Genomic DNA, 15512 nt, shown 5'->3' on the forward strand with positions numbered 1-15512 from the left:
TTGAATTTCGTACAAAGCTAAATGAGGGCTATCTGCGCTAGCCGTCCCTAATTTAGCAGTGTAAAACTAGAAGGAAGGTAGCTAGTCACCACCACCTATCGCCAACTGTTGGGCTGTTCTTTTTCCAACTAATAATGGGATTGACCGTCACATTATACCGCTCCCACAGATGAAAAGGAGAGCATGTTTGGTGTGACAGGAATTCAAACGCGCGATCCTTAGATTACGAGTCGAGTGTCTTAACCACCAGGCCAGGCCGGGTCGTTTTTATGCGACTTATGTTATTAAATATATTATAACCAACAAAGCCGTAGGCCCTCAAACACTTCTTGCATAAAACGTTTAGAATAAAATAGTTTATAAAGGCCAACAGAGAGCAATTTATAATTTTATGGTTAAGTAATATAACTACGACGAACACACAACACAATACTGAACTTTAGATGTGCGACTTTTATTTTCAGGTACTAATCGTTCCACATTTAAGAGAAATAATTGATCCTGTACAAAATATATAAACTTAATGGAAAAATAAATAACGTGGCACCGGGTATTCGATGTACAGTTCTTGGCAAAAAGATTTATCACAGTCATTTACCGCACTTGAAGAAAACGTTGAGAATTTAACCTAAATATCACATAATTAACATTTACATAGCACTGACTGATATTGTTAAGACTTATATTAATTCCTTGACGGAAATCAATATTACCAAGGCCTCCACACACACTCAGACTTCGATTTATCTAAGTGGCAGGAAGGAACAGGAGAAATGGGTTCAAAGACTGGCACTATTTTGGTCTTGTTGGAAGAGTAGGCTACTGGACTAGGACTGGACTCTGATCGATCACTTGCAGCAGGGCTTAAAATACCTGATGAACCCAAAACACTAACTGGATCGGACATGACAGAGAAATCGGTTGAAGAGTATTTAGGCAGTAAGTTCTGGTGTAACCGATTGTTCAAGTTGTCGCCCGGGAGAAGGAATGCAATTTCTCTCGCAGGAAGAAAAGTTGGGACTAGGCGTATGTCACTCACGAAGTCGTTGTTGCTCACAGTAGCAGAAGGGTTGGAGACTGTGGGAACATGCACGTGGACAGGACTCGTAGATGATACTTTGTTAGTCCTACTAGACGAGCAAGTCTCATTCAAGCCAGACAAACAATCAGTTAAGTGGTTTAAGACATGATGGCGCAAAGAAGAGTCAACTCCGTCCACTGTGCCCAGGAAACGACTGACCTCATGTGCACACTCGTTAAAGCCAGATCGGAAGGTTGCCAAGGATGAAGCAGCTCGTCTTTCCCGTTGTTTCAGTTGCATGTTTTGTAGATGTCTAACAGTCATCTCCAAAATATCTGCCTTTTCTAACTTCGAGTGACGAGCGTTCTATAAATTAAGTGAATGATGAGTAACTCAATTCTAGATCAAACATTTGACTTTAAAAAAAAATAACACAGACACACATTATATATATGGAGTTAAACACCACAGTTGTGAAATTAATTAAATAAACAATTATACTAATGCAAATTGTACAAATATCACTCCTGATTTTTTTTTTTTTTTAATAGTACGATGTTTGTCTAGTAGCAATAACGTCACCAGTGTCTCGTAACGGGTGACAAGAAATTTCTATACCAAGCATTCTTACACCCCACCTACACATGATGCATTATACACGACACACATATCTGGCTATACCAGTTACGTGACACCACGTGCGCGAGGTTTCTCGCACGACCTACGTACGACCTTAGTTACAGCACGTACAAGTTAAAGCTAGGAAATAAATGTCAATGACTCGTATTAACGCAATTACTGAGGTATTAATGAAAATTACAATAACAACACGCATGTTTGGAATCTTTATATTATAAATTTAGCTATAATGTTAGGGGTAAATGTCAAGTTTAAACACAAGCTATATATTTATTAGGATTAAAATAAAAAAAAGGCTAAGAAATAGATAAACAATTTTTTACAAATATAAATTTAACAATCCTTACATCTTTTTTCAGAGAATCTAGAATTAAGTTTTTCAGTTCCCCAAGGCTGTTATTGATACGTTCACGTCGCTTCCTTTCCATAATTGGTTTAGTGCTCTGTAAAAACGATAATATAAAACTTCTGTAAGAACTATACCAACAGAACATACTTTAACAGATAAAGACAGAATCTATAGAACAGATCAACAGTTAATATTAAGAGTTATGTGGTGTCTTCCACAGAAAGTTGCTACAAATCTACAAGAACATTAATTATGAGTAACAGGTAAAATTACACACTCTTAAAAAGAATGTAACCATCTATAATAAAACGTCTACCCTCCTAACAATGAAGTAATATTGTATGTTTTGGAGGATATTAAAATATAACTTTTCGATAGTAAATAATATTTCAAAAAATAAATTAATTACGTACATAAAATTCAAATCATGTTGTTACTTACTCTACGGTTACTGATGGTTTTCATTGGCGATTGTTCTGAAGGCATCGTCTTCATGGAAATTCTAAATAGAGTTAAGACTTGTTGAATATATATATGTTTACCAAAGTAGCTCACAGTAGCTAGTTAGCTCACAACCCAAGAAAAACAGACGATATCTAGCAATTGAGTACAAGAACGTGCTTAACCAGACCTGTACACACGCACGTGGCAAAAGAAACTGTACGACAGTACCCTGGAATTTAGGTTTTATTACTTGTAGGGGTCAATGGAGCATGCAGTAGCGAAAAGCATGAGATACGAAGGGGCGACACTTTCCCACGCTGCTCTGGACCAATCCGGAGCGCAAACACGCTTATTTGCAGATAGGTGTTATTGTAACAACTCGTGGCACGTGATTGCTGACTCGTCGTGGAACATTCCGGTGCACGTTTTAACCCCCCTCCTTTTTTTCCTTCCATCTTAACGATAAGGTAGCATTACCCCTCAACTTGTAAATCAAAGCGCCCAGCTAGACATCTGCCGCGGCTGCTGCAGTGCACGTGCCATACTTTTTTATCAGCAAGCGGTGGAACGCGCCAGAGTGTGGGAAAACTCCGCCTTACTCAAGAAGAAACCCTAAACACAAGCTTGCCAAACAGCCGTTCCTAGCGTAAACATCTTATCGCTTAGTAAGAACAACCGGTTCCAACGTATTTCAGCACGCATGCCACGCACGTGGGTTTGTGCTCTTGCGGCATATCCACACTGTACCCATGGGTTTCGTAACAGCGGTTACGTAACTCACATCTTCTAATCAGGTAGACCTATCCTGACCCAAAGATGTTTGTACATAAATATATTAAATAAAATGTGTATAACAGATTTGAAAATATATATGAGTTTCTCATCCTTTTATTTCGTAAAATGGTGAAACAAAGCCACCTGTTACTAAACATGGTTTTATTACGTTTTATCTTTAAATCAACAGGTTACAAACAATAAGTTATTTGTGTACAACAAACAGACAAATCACTAGCATTGTTTCAAATTCAATATTTGGCATTTTGTTGAGTTGAATCATCGATCTCATCTGATTAAAAAATCCTAGCTTCTGATCAAAGTTGTTTATATTTAAAGACTTGAAACATTTCAATTATTTATTATTCTATTTATTTATTTGAACGCTAAACAGTATAACAGTGTCTCTGCTTCCCCCGGCTGTGGAGTCCCGTTGTTGTGTACGTTAACACTGTGTATACAGGTAGCGTTTCGTCGTCCGTGATTACGAACTACCGACCACTTTTCATTTTATACCTTATTATTATGAATATTTGCGTGTGACCTTTTCAGTTATTTTTAGTTTAAACTTTAGGTACGTAATTAATTCAAGAAAAATAAACTAGATGTACTTCCTCAGAGTCCCCGAACGTGTTCTTATTCAAGAATAAATAAAACCAAAATGAAAATTAAATATTTTCAATTTTCGCTTTTGAAGTTCATATGCCATGCTATGTTGTAGCCTGCATAGTGCCGAATGTTTCTCATGATTCGTGTCATGCGCACGTTTTACTAACGTCATGGAAGTACACACTGCAACGTTAAATGTTCCTTATGTGATGTCATTTCAGAATCAACTGACTGACTGAAAGACTATTGTGCGAATGGTGTAAACAGGTGACCATCCAGGCGACCTCCAGCGCCGTTTCAGGTAAATAAATAAATAATGATTATAAACTATTTGTTTTTAAAGAAATAAATAATTTGATATTAATAAATCATAAAACCTTATTGTGATGTATAAAATTAATAAAAGTTATAGTTTCCCATTTTGAACTGTATTAGGCGAAAGGTCTGTTCAGCATTTAATAAAGCAGATATATTGTGGTTGACATATTATTACATTCTTTACTCTAACTCGTAAGTTCTTAAATTGATTCACTTCGCTGTCCTTTGTGAGAAAATTAAACTTTACTACTTAATTTCTAAAGGACATAATCAGTCCGTAAATTATTAGATAAAGGATTGTTTTAAGTACTGACGGTAACGTTTACCGTAACTTTTTGGAGTCTTAAACTCCGAAAAACATTTTTTTTTAATTTCGCGCAAAGCTACTCGAGGTCTATCTGCGCTAGCCATTCCTAATTTTCTAGTGTAAGACTAGAGAGAAGGCAGCTAGTCATCACCACCCACCGCCAACTCTTGGGCTGCTCTTTTACCAACGAATAGTGGGATTGACCGTCACATTATAACGCCCCCACGGCTGAAAGGGCAAGCATGTTTGGTGTGACGGGGATTCGAACCCGAAACCCTCGGATTACGAGTCGAGTGACTTAAGCACCTGGCCATGCCGGCTGTACATTTACAGTTACGTTCAACATATATTTGACTAATTATTATGATGTCTAGTTTGTACCACATTTTACAAGTGAAACACTTGCAATATAATATAGTTGAGTAAATTATTAAGTTAAATACCAAGCTATAATACTTAATTTCATAAATAATTTACTGTTTGTAGTTCGTGGGTGAAAAATTACTTTTCTAAATCGCTTTTTATCCATAAATCAGATATATTAACATTCAAATTAGTTTAACGTCGATCGACTTTGGGCTGGCTAATCAATACGAAATTACGTGTTTAAAACTTGTTCGTAATGTTAATAACACAGAGAGATATAACACATTTAAAATCAGTTTATAACTCAACCAGATTTATTGAGCTCATCTTCCCACCCTCGCGGTGAGCAGCACTTTAATTGTTGGAAATTAATTAGTGCTCACAACAAGTTTTTTTTTTATAATTTTCACTTATAAAATAAACTAATCAGAAGGTAAGAAGTGAAACTCGAGCAGCAGTGAGACCATTATTATAAACAACACTATTACCGCTGTTGAAAGGGGCTTTAACTTTAAGACTGATTTGATGCTCGTAATGCCTTAAGAGCGAATGAAGATGATTCGGCTTTACTCTCTCTACTCTTTACTTGTGCTATATTTCTTGTTCTTTTCATTTTTACACGAGGCTCTTAGCAAGATGTTTCTTTTTTCTTTAAAGAGCTTTGCACTTACACATGTTAAACAGAAATACAAAGACTAATTTATAATACTTAAATATTATTCTTTGTGATGACATTAAAACCCTATAATGAATTTTAATTCTAAGATTTATAAGTCAACGATCACAAGTAAAATTTTTATAACTTTTTATAACCGCCAGATGTCTTTCTACAAATCTCACCTGGTAGTAGCCTGGAAATTTAAAATATTTCAAGGATGATAATACCTGAAGGACGCGGTCTTTTCCGGTTTCAATCGCTTGTGGGAAACACCCAGGTTAGCTTTGATCAACATAATACTTTTTATTTTACTTATGTTTCCAGTATATCAATAGAGCATAAAGGTTTTACTGAACGACAGCTGATGAACTTATTTATCAAAAAAACCAACAACAAATAAACACGCAAACTTGATGGTTTCTTTTTTCCTTTTTTCAAGCATACTATGTTGTGCTACCGGATTTGAAAACTAAACTAATTTTATACTGAGAATGATAAAACTAAGACCACTTTTTTTTTCAAATCTTGTTGTTAAATATTAATTATACACGATTATTTAAGTTGAATTTTCTTTCCTTTTTGTTGAAAATGTATTCGTTGTACTACTATTAGTTTTTGTCTTAGCTATAGTTATTAGTGATAGATTAATCCACACAGTAGATGTCAACGGGGCATAAATATTCAAAGAGTTAAACCAGTATATTGGTAAATCAAAACCAAACAGCAGTTGTTGCCATAATAACTAGAATTCATGAAAAAAAAAGGAAATGCTGTTCATATTTCTTTCGGAAGTTTTTAATTTAGAAATAATATACATCCATTTCCAACACTGATCGTATGTTCTACCAAACAAAATAAACCTAGACTTGAGTTTTATTGTCTACAAATTAGTCCAACAATGTAAAAGTAATGAGAGTCTGTACGTTTTTAAATAATATAATAATGTTAATATTTTTCTTGCCTTAATGGCTTTTGTTGCTCCTAAATTTTAAAGAAATGTTCTGTAATTTTTCACAGAGGTGTGTAGTGTCTTTACAAATGCACTGGCAATACTCTATATATTTGATTAAATACAAGTGACTAAAGCATTCTGACCCTTTTAATTTAATGAGAGTCACCACTTCAAACAAGCAAGACCGGTTACTTTTAGGGTTAAAAGTTTATTTTTTTCACTTAGCAATAAATTTTTTGAACCTTTCTCCTCACTAAACTTTCTTGGTCAAAACTATTGTGTATATATACATAATTTCAATAAAATATGTTGAAATGTTTATTGATAAAATGAAAGAACAAATTGGCACACGCAATAAGAGGTATAGTGGTAGAATTTATCATCTGTGAATAAAATTAAATAATGATATTTTAACGGCTGCTTTAAAAGTATGGTATGATAACAGTGGTATGTCCTCTTCACAGAACATGGTATTACTACATTTATTTTTTAAAAGTTTGTTTGTTTGAAATTAAGCACAGAGCTACACAATGGGACATCTGTGCTCTTTCCATCACAGGTATCATTGTGACTCCGCAAATATCCCGCTGTACGCCTGGGGGACATTAAAAAAAAAGAATAATAAGAATTACTTCAGACATGCAATTGGTGTCTCATGATTCTTCTGTAAGGTAGCAATGTTTTTTACTGGAATTCTTCGAATTAAGATTAAATGAAAATATTTCAGCTTAATGAGATTAATAACTGTTTGTTTAAATCTTAATAATGGATTTTTGTCTTCATTGCAATCATAACATTGGAATCATGCACGGACGTTTTTCAATGTTAATTACGACCTTTTGTTTCAAAATATTCTTATTAATACTAAATATTTCAGTTAGTGACTTTAGTAATATATCGACTGCAATTACAATATTCTCTATTTGTATCGTTTGAGGAAGTATGAAATTTACTGAGTATTTAATTTGAAATATACTAACAGTTTTCTATTGAATTAATTTCTTAACAGTATTATTATAAGCTATATATTTAACACCATCACTTGTTTATTTAATAGAGGAAGTTGTGAATCGTAATGACTTTACGATCGAAAGGTAATAGGATAGGCCTAGATCACCTAGAAGTTCTAAAATATTTATGTCAAGATTTTTAGTAATTTCGAGAGTAGATTATAAGTACGGTATAATTTTGGAGATTATTCTGTTGTTTCAAAATAATAAAGTTGTTTTTATTCGGTAGAACAATTTAGTCTTTTGTTGTTTTTTAGCCACGAAGTGGCACAAATAACCTTACTCTTTACGTTAGTGTAGAGTAGTTAGCGTTATTAGTGTGGTCTGCACCCATGTTAAGGCAGTTTGTGAAACGTTAAGAAGAAATAAATTAATTTATCATTACGTGCAATGTATGTTGAATTATTTTTACTATATAACTTAAAATAATCCACCAGTAAAAGAACGATGTTGCAACATCGGTATCAGAATTTAGATTATTTTAATGGAAATAAAATAGTTTAAGTATTTTTGAAGTTGAACTTCACTGTTTAACTTTACAGAAAATTAAAGATCAAGGCAATCGTTTCGTAGAAAAAGTGTTTAATGCTGGATAACTTTTAAATTGCCTCATTATAAAATAAAAACAGTATGGCATATTATTAAAATGCTATTTATCTTCGTAATTAAATCGAGCAACACTGAAATGTAAGTTAGAAACAAGCATTTCTTCAAAGGCTATACTTCAAATCAGAAATCTTTGAAGAACATTAAATGGTTCATCTTATCACTAAAAACAGATTCCCAAGAATAAATTAAGCTGAAAGAATGTTGTTGTTTTTTAAAAAAAAAAAAGGAACATAAACATCAGGAAATATGAGTGATTTCATCATACATCCAACAATGAGTTTATTAATAACGAAATAAGCAGAACAATAACAGAAAATCAGAGCTCTTGAGATTAAATGTCACACTATAAAGCAAGTGTGAGGCTACAGATTAGCCAGGACTAAGTGAGTCTAAGAATTCCAGTAACTGTGCCCGAGAATTCACAGCAAATATTCAGTGGGAATATATCAGTGGATAGAAATAGTGACTACAGTTGATACTCCCACATTATCTAGGTTCTGAAGCATTTTGTTGTCATTACGGTCTTTCAAGAGGTGGACGTTTGGTGTTGAAAAAAAAAGATTGTAATAAATAAGAGAATACTTCTGGTAAGTTGGATACTAGGACTCCACGAGGAATTAGTTTGAAAAATATTAAGGTGAAGTCTGCTTCAAACATAAACGTCCATTAAAGAAACAACATGGGGAGATACAGTACTATTGTGTTGAATAACCACTAGAGAGAATTACTGTCAATGTGTTGGTTTATCGTCACAGAGTAACAGTGGGAACAGGTACATCACGGTGTGGATTACCCCATCAAATGACCAGAAGTATGTTTAGCAAGGAAACATCAATAAATTTATATCAATATTTGGTATTCTTGTGGAACTTCACTCACATTAGGGATGGAACTTTGGAGTTTTTGGTTTTTTGAATTTCGCACAAAGCTACTCGAGGGCTATCTGTGCTAGCCGTCCCTAATTGAATAGTGTAAGACCAGAGGGAAGGCAGCTAGTCATCATCACCCACCGCCAACTCATGGGCTACTCTTTTACCAACGAATAGTGGGATTGACCGTCACATTATAACGCCCACACAGCTGAAAGGGCAAGCATGTTTGGCGCGACGGGGATTCGAACCCGCGACCCTCGGATTCCGAGTCGAGTGCCTTAACACGCTTGGCCATACCAGGCCCGGAACTTTGAATGAAACTCGTTGGCAGAAATATGCTAAATCCTTGATATTAAAAAACACGACAACAGCCCTTCATCCACCTCCTGTTGTCATTGTGGAGACTTAAATCAAGTAGCCAGTATCTGAATTAATATCAGAGAATGTGGAAACAAGATTTTCTACTGTCATTGATGAGCTATTATGCATCAATACATGAAGTCGCCAGCAATACACTTTCGTCATTAATATTTCATAGAGAACTTATGATAACATTTAATCCTCTGCACGCACAATTAGAGCATAGTCGTTCAGCAAAGTTTTACACAGAATACAAATAGAGATTAAGGAACACTATGAATGCTATACGTGATTTTACCCGACGAAGACATAAATCAGGTAGTGATGAAATGAAACGTCGCTATGACGTTAATGCTGAAAAGACTGGATTCCATTAAGGCGGTATGGTATAGCTGTACAATCCCCGCCATAAAAAAGACAAATTCCAAAGTTAAGCATGTGATGGAAATGATCATATGCTGTGCTGAAAATAATCAATGATATGGTTTGCAGAATTCAGAAGGACAAGAAATCCAAGTCAAAGGTCGTCATACAATTGTCATATTTGGAGCTACGTTGGTGAGATAATTGCCAAATGGGTAAACTTGGAGATGAATTTCACAGCATAAACTAAATCTTCTGAGGAACCTAAAGGTCCTAATGAGACTACATCCAGAGGATCATCGAGGATGAAGCTGCCAGTGGATTCACCAGTGACGACAAGGAACATATGCCATTTTAGCTGTGTTGTATCCAGAAAATTCTTTGAAACATATATTCACAGGCATTACGTGATCACTACATAATTAGCACTATAAATGTTCACGTACCGTGCTGGTTGTATAATGTTAGTTTCATTTTAATTCCCGTAAAAGAAGAAAAATATAGCCAAGGTCACAATGCAGATCAAGTGATAACACCCCATAACGTCAATGTCCTCGACCTCGTATGGCAACTGAGCAAGTAATTAAGTGTTGCGTTGGGGGTATTCTTTGATGTGCGATCATAGTATCACACTTGCAACCCCTTGATGCTCTGCTCAAATACCAAAAGAGATCAGATTCTTGATCAAAGTGCAGTCCTACTATAAATATAAATGAAAAATGTTTTGATGTGTCTACCAGAGACTTACAACCACGCTACCGAAGCCACGTTTTTTGGATGCCAGGAAAGCATTTAAAGCGTTTGCACAACGGACCACATTGTAAATAAACTTCATACAAAATTCCCAAACATCTAATATGTTGGATTTCCAGCTTTCTGACTCAAAGAATTTCCCAAAGAAAATGAACAACGACATATCCACGCCTTTCACACTACTAGCAGGAGTTCCACAAGGTTCGGTTCTAAGCCCCCTGCTATACATAATATTCATAAATGCCATAAATTTTTCTTCTCCTACAAACACACACGCTTCCCGATATGCAAACATAATCGCCCTGTGGAGCACGTCAAGCGGCCTCCACTTAGATGCACACAAAATACAACCTCTTCACAGGCACATGGTGCAACACCGGGCGTGTCTTTTAAAACCCTCTCAAAACACAAGCTATTATATCCAGGAAAATCGTCAAAAGAAACAACATCACGCTCAAGTGCTATACTTCTCAAATCAAGTTCACTAAGACCACCACATTCGTAGGTATAAAATTCAACAACAAATTAACGTGGAACATACACATGCAAAGCAGAAAATCCATACAAAGAATCAACCACCTCAAGAAAATAGGAGGATATGCAAAAGGATAAGACACCCTGTCACTCATTTTAATTTATAAAATGTACATTACATCAGTCATTGAAAACGGTAATCCTATCACTTTTACCATGCCACAACACTTATACACAAAATTATTGTCCATGCAATTTTAAGCAATGAAAATCATTTACCGCCTACCCATATACACCACTCCAGCTTACCTAAATAAAATCAGCAAGCTAAAAACAGTCAAACAAAGATTCACCGACTTTGCTACAGTATAATATAAAAAGAGAACAACGTAGTAACCTTTCCGCAGAATTTTCTAAACTGTCTGAAACTCCGGATTCCTGGCGTATATACACCTCCCCTTTTCACATTCACACACACGAACAAGCCACCTTGAAGTTATGCCACCCAGAGCCTACTTGATCACCGTACCGACTCATCTGACTATCGATACATCTTTACCATATACAGTCGTTCTGTCTATTCTCAGCTATCAATTTTCCACCACATTCATTAGATTCCTATATCATCTCCACACAGAGGAATTTTTCAACATTACACCACCACCTTCTCTTGTAACTATTTCCCTGAAATTCCTTACAACCCCAGGAGCATGCATACCTTTAACCGTAACGTGTTAAAAACAAAATTCATTTTACTTTCAGTGTTAATGTCAGACTTTTATTTTAGTTTAGTTTTCATTTCTTTTGTTAGCAGATTTCATGACTTTATTGTATGCATTTTTACTAAACAATTCACCATCATTCTATGTCTTGTAGTCCCCCGCTAGTACAGCGGTAAGTCTACGGATTTACAACGCTGCAATCAGGGTTCGATTTCCGCGGTGGGCTCAGGAGATGGCCCGATGTGGCTTTGCTATAAGAAAAAACACAAACTATATCTTGCAAAATCTGTATATTGTACTAGGTATTATAGTACTCTGTAGAAGTTTATCAGTTATCTGTTTACCTGTTTTTAAAAATAAGATTCTTCCAGGCAAAACTCCAGGTTAATCAGTTCACAACAATCTAGATTAAGGTTCATGTTACGCTAGTATGTTTAAGCCATTCGTGATTTTAATAAGCAAAAAGAAAGGTGAAAGACACTCATTAAACATGCCAAAGGATCATTAAAATCAAATGGCTGGTAATTAATCAGTTTATATAAATTAACTTGGAATTATTCAAATACATACATAAAAAAAGCTCATTGAGTGAGACATGATATATGTCATATATACAGTTATGTCTTTTATATATTGTTAGTATTCCTAACATTAAAATATTTGTCATACCACCATAATATATATGATTTATTTTGCCCTATTAAAAGCCACTTTTCCTTCAACCAGTTTACCAGTATATATATATATATATATGTTAAACAGCTCATTAAAACACCTATTAAACCTTGTGTAAGTTGGCATAAAATGTTAGTCAGCTAAATATTGTTAAATAACAAAGGTCCTACTTCAAACTTCATATAAATTCAAATTTTGTTAAGGTATCATGAGAACTGGTGACGTTATTGCAGATTTAGTGGTTTAGAACACAGCTTTTGGGGTGGAATATTTAAAAAGGGTACCTGTAGATATCCATGTTTAATAATGAAAACAGTTTAATTATTTCACAACCGTTGTTTAGAATTTGGAGATACTACTATACTAAAAAATACACTTGTACCCTGGTCTACTAAAGAGAACCTCAAAGAATGAAATATTATAAATAGTGTTGGGGTATAAATTAAAATAAACTTAATCGTTAATGCTTCTCCATTTTTGTTAGGGTATTTATCACAAAATTAGTGAAAATAGCCTCAAGTAAAGATACGACACAGATGCAGATTTTGCTGTAAAGATTCGCATGCTCTCATTAGCATTTATTCCTATAGACCATGTTGCAGAGGTGTTGTAAGTTTTAATTAACGAATGCCACGTAAGCATATAGATTTTATATGAGTTACGACTAGTCTATGGAAACGACTACTTAAGCCTCGTTTTCGAAAAAGGCTGATAATTTTAAATAATGGAATGACGTTGATGCTTGGAAATCTTAAATACACGTACTATTTAACTTTCTGCATATATTACGTATATACTCCTGTAATAGTCGACCAATGATTTTTTACAAAACAAAATCACTGTTTGTTTTTTATATATCTCGTGGAATAGTCGACTTTCTTTTCCCGGTAATCTATGTTATACGTTTTGTTTTTCTTTTATAGCAAAGCCACATCGGGTTATCTACTTTGTCTAACGAGGAGAACTGAAACCTTGATTTTAGCGTTGTAAATCTCAAGACTTACTGCTGTCTCATCCTTCACCTCAGGCCAGGTTATACTTTACACTGAAAATCTTGTGAAAACAAACAAAAACACTTAACTCTACCAATACGGTAGTTGTACTTATAAAGTTTTAATACTATAACTAGAATGACTTCAAACTGTAATACGAAACTACATTTGTTTACCCTAAATAGCTTTAAACTCGTTACAGTATACATCTATTTATACTTAAATGTTATTGTTTTATTGCGCTTTGAAACGTGTTCAAACGCTATTTACGACACCGGAAGACATAAATCATTGGCGAACGTATAGCTAACATTACACTCTCGAATCACACGACTCACGAGCTCTTTGTGAGTGTATCTCGTGAACATTTTGAATTATATTATTGTTATTATTATTTTTTATCTAATCTAAACTTAAGTAACTTAAAAAGCTTCCCATTGTCTTTTACATCAGTTGGGGTTTTATTTCGTGTGTTATAGACGCTTATTGAGCATACCTTTGAACCTATCGACCTGGGTGTTGTTGACTAGCTTCTTTCCTTATAGTCGGTCTTACACTGCTAAATTATGGACGACTATCTCAGATAGTTCTCCTATAGCTTTGCGCGAAATTCAAAACCAAAAGAAACAAAGAGTTTCTCACAATAGTAAACACAGAGTGGGCTCACGACAAGCAACTCCTCCTGGACATTTTCTGTGGAGGAGAACGGACTTAACGGAAAGAAAATTATCAGTTTCGACTTTTACTTAAGGCGACCCCTAGTAGGTGTTGTTTACCGTGTTTTCTCATAATGGAAATAAAGGATATAGGGTAACTTATATACAGGACGACCTTCTAAACGATAAAAAAAATTGTTGTTTTTTTTCTTTAGAGTAAAATTCACGTCATCTCCTTGAATGTCTTATCGTTAGTACTTCGAAACGATAATAACACTAGCAGCAGGAAAAAGAACGGTGCTTTGACCTCGTAAGTCTAAAAAGAAAATCTAAACACAAACATGACAACTTGTCACTCTCTACACAATGGTTGCCTTTATAACAAAGTTTTCATACCATCTGTTTTGAAGTGGTTGAAGCTACTTTCAGAAGTATTCATCTAATTTAACAAAGCCAGTTGTCCTGTTTGACTTCTGTAACAGTTACTTCGATGGGTATTAACAGACGACATCGTTTGTAACGTTCATTCTGACATTAAAGTATAAAGGACCTAAAACTCCATAAACACTATAACAAAATAATTATGTTCCATGTTAAATGACCCAAGTTATGTTTTAAATATTCTGTTGTTACTGTTTCTTTTTAATTTTGTGTTTATACAATTTGAATATGTTCGGACTTTATTAAAAAAAAAAAAAAAACTTAATATGTAAATATTTTTGATTGTCGTTTTCACGACATTGCAGTGCTGTGATAAAACTCGTGAGTGAGGGAGAGTAGCGATTAACCCTGTTTAGTGGAAGTACGCATGTCGATAACACGTGGAAAAGGTTGAAATTTCAGAAAGTGCCCAAATATCACAAGCATCTTTTCGCGTGTTGATATTTGAACTAATAAAATTTTCCAAACACGTGCAGTGTAATACAGTAATTGTCTATTTGTTTGTTTGTTTGTTTGAAGTTAAGCACAAAGCTACATAAGGGATTATCTGTGTTCTGCACATCGCGGTTATCGAAGCCCGGTTTATAGCGTTGTAAGTCTGCAGATGTACCGTTTTGTCAATGGGGTGAGGGTGCTCATAAAACGACCTATTTAGCAGTTAGCTAAACTGAATGCCCCTCTCTCCCAGGGAAATTGTCTTTAGGTCCCCCCATTGAGTCGAGACATTTCAACAGTATTTTGTGTTTTGGTATAAAGTCAATTCATTACGTATAAACATACAGTAATTTTTACATTAAGACTGGTATATTTTGCCCTTTTTTGTAATAAAAAAGATTCGAGTACATCTGAACAAAAATACAATGACATACGGAAGTTCGATGTACTCAAATCTTTGTCATTCAAAAAAAAAGAAGATATTTGTATATGTGTTTGCTTGTTTAACGATTCTCGTGAAAAGGTATACAAAGCGATATTTTCGCATATTTGTCCCTAATTTTGAACTGTCAGATCAGAAGAAGGACAGCTATTCAACACCGTTTTCTCGGCTTTTGTTATTTGACTCTAAAGTGGCACAGTTAGCCTAGTTGCTTTGCGCCATAAAACGCCAAACTAACCAAACAACTTGACCCTAAAGAAGAATTTGTCCA

At 34.8% G+C, this 15512-nt stretch overlaps 1 protein-coding gene across 1 annotated transcript; it reads right to left on the reverse strand.

Annotated features, from left to right (window-relative positions):
• Positions 1–433: 433 nt before the first annotated feature.
• LOC143250807 (transcription factor HES-4-B-like) lies at positions 434–2596 on the reverse strand. The gene is made up of 3 exons (XM_076501832.1): positions 2451–2596; positions 2008–2103; positions 434–1387 (listed from the first exon to the last, which is right to left on the reverse strand). The coding sequence occupies exons 1-3, from the start codon at positions 2502–2504 to the stop codon at positions 710–712; spliced, it is 828 nt and encodes a 275-aa protein (XP_076357947.1). The 5' UTR covers positions 2505–2596; the 3' UTR covers positions 434–709.
• Between the last annotated feature and the right edge of the window lie 12916 nt (positions 2597–15512).

This window comes from Tachypleus tridentatus, chromosome 1, assembly GCF_004210375.1.
Source record: "Tachypleus tridentatus isolate NWPU-2018 chromosome 1, ASM421037v1, whole genome shotgun sequence".
Lineage (NCBI taxonomy): Eukaryota > Metazoa > Arthropoda > Merostomata > Xiphosura > Limulidae > Tachypleus > Tachypleus tridentatus.

Excerpts from the sequence above, each read along its gene's own strand:
- LOC143250807 (XM_076501832.1), bottom strand. The coding sequence starts at position 2,504 with ATGAAGACGATGCCTTCAGAACAATCGCCAATGAAAACCATCAGTAAC. Across the intron at positions 2,104-2,450 it reads AAACCATCAGTAACCGTAGA|AGCACTAAACCAATTATGGA; the intron begins GTAAGTAACAAC and ends TCGTTTTTACAG. Across the intron at positions 1,388-2,007 it reads TAGATTCTCTGAAAAAAGAT|AACGCTCGTCACTCGAAGTT; the intron begins GTAAGGATTGTT and ends CTTAATTTATAG.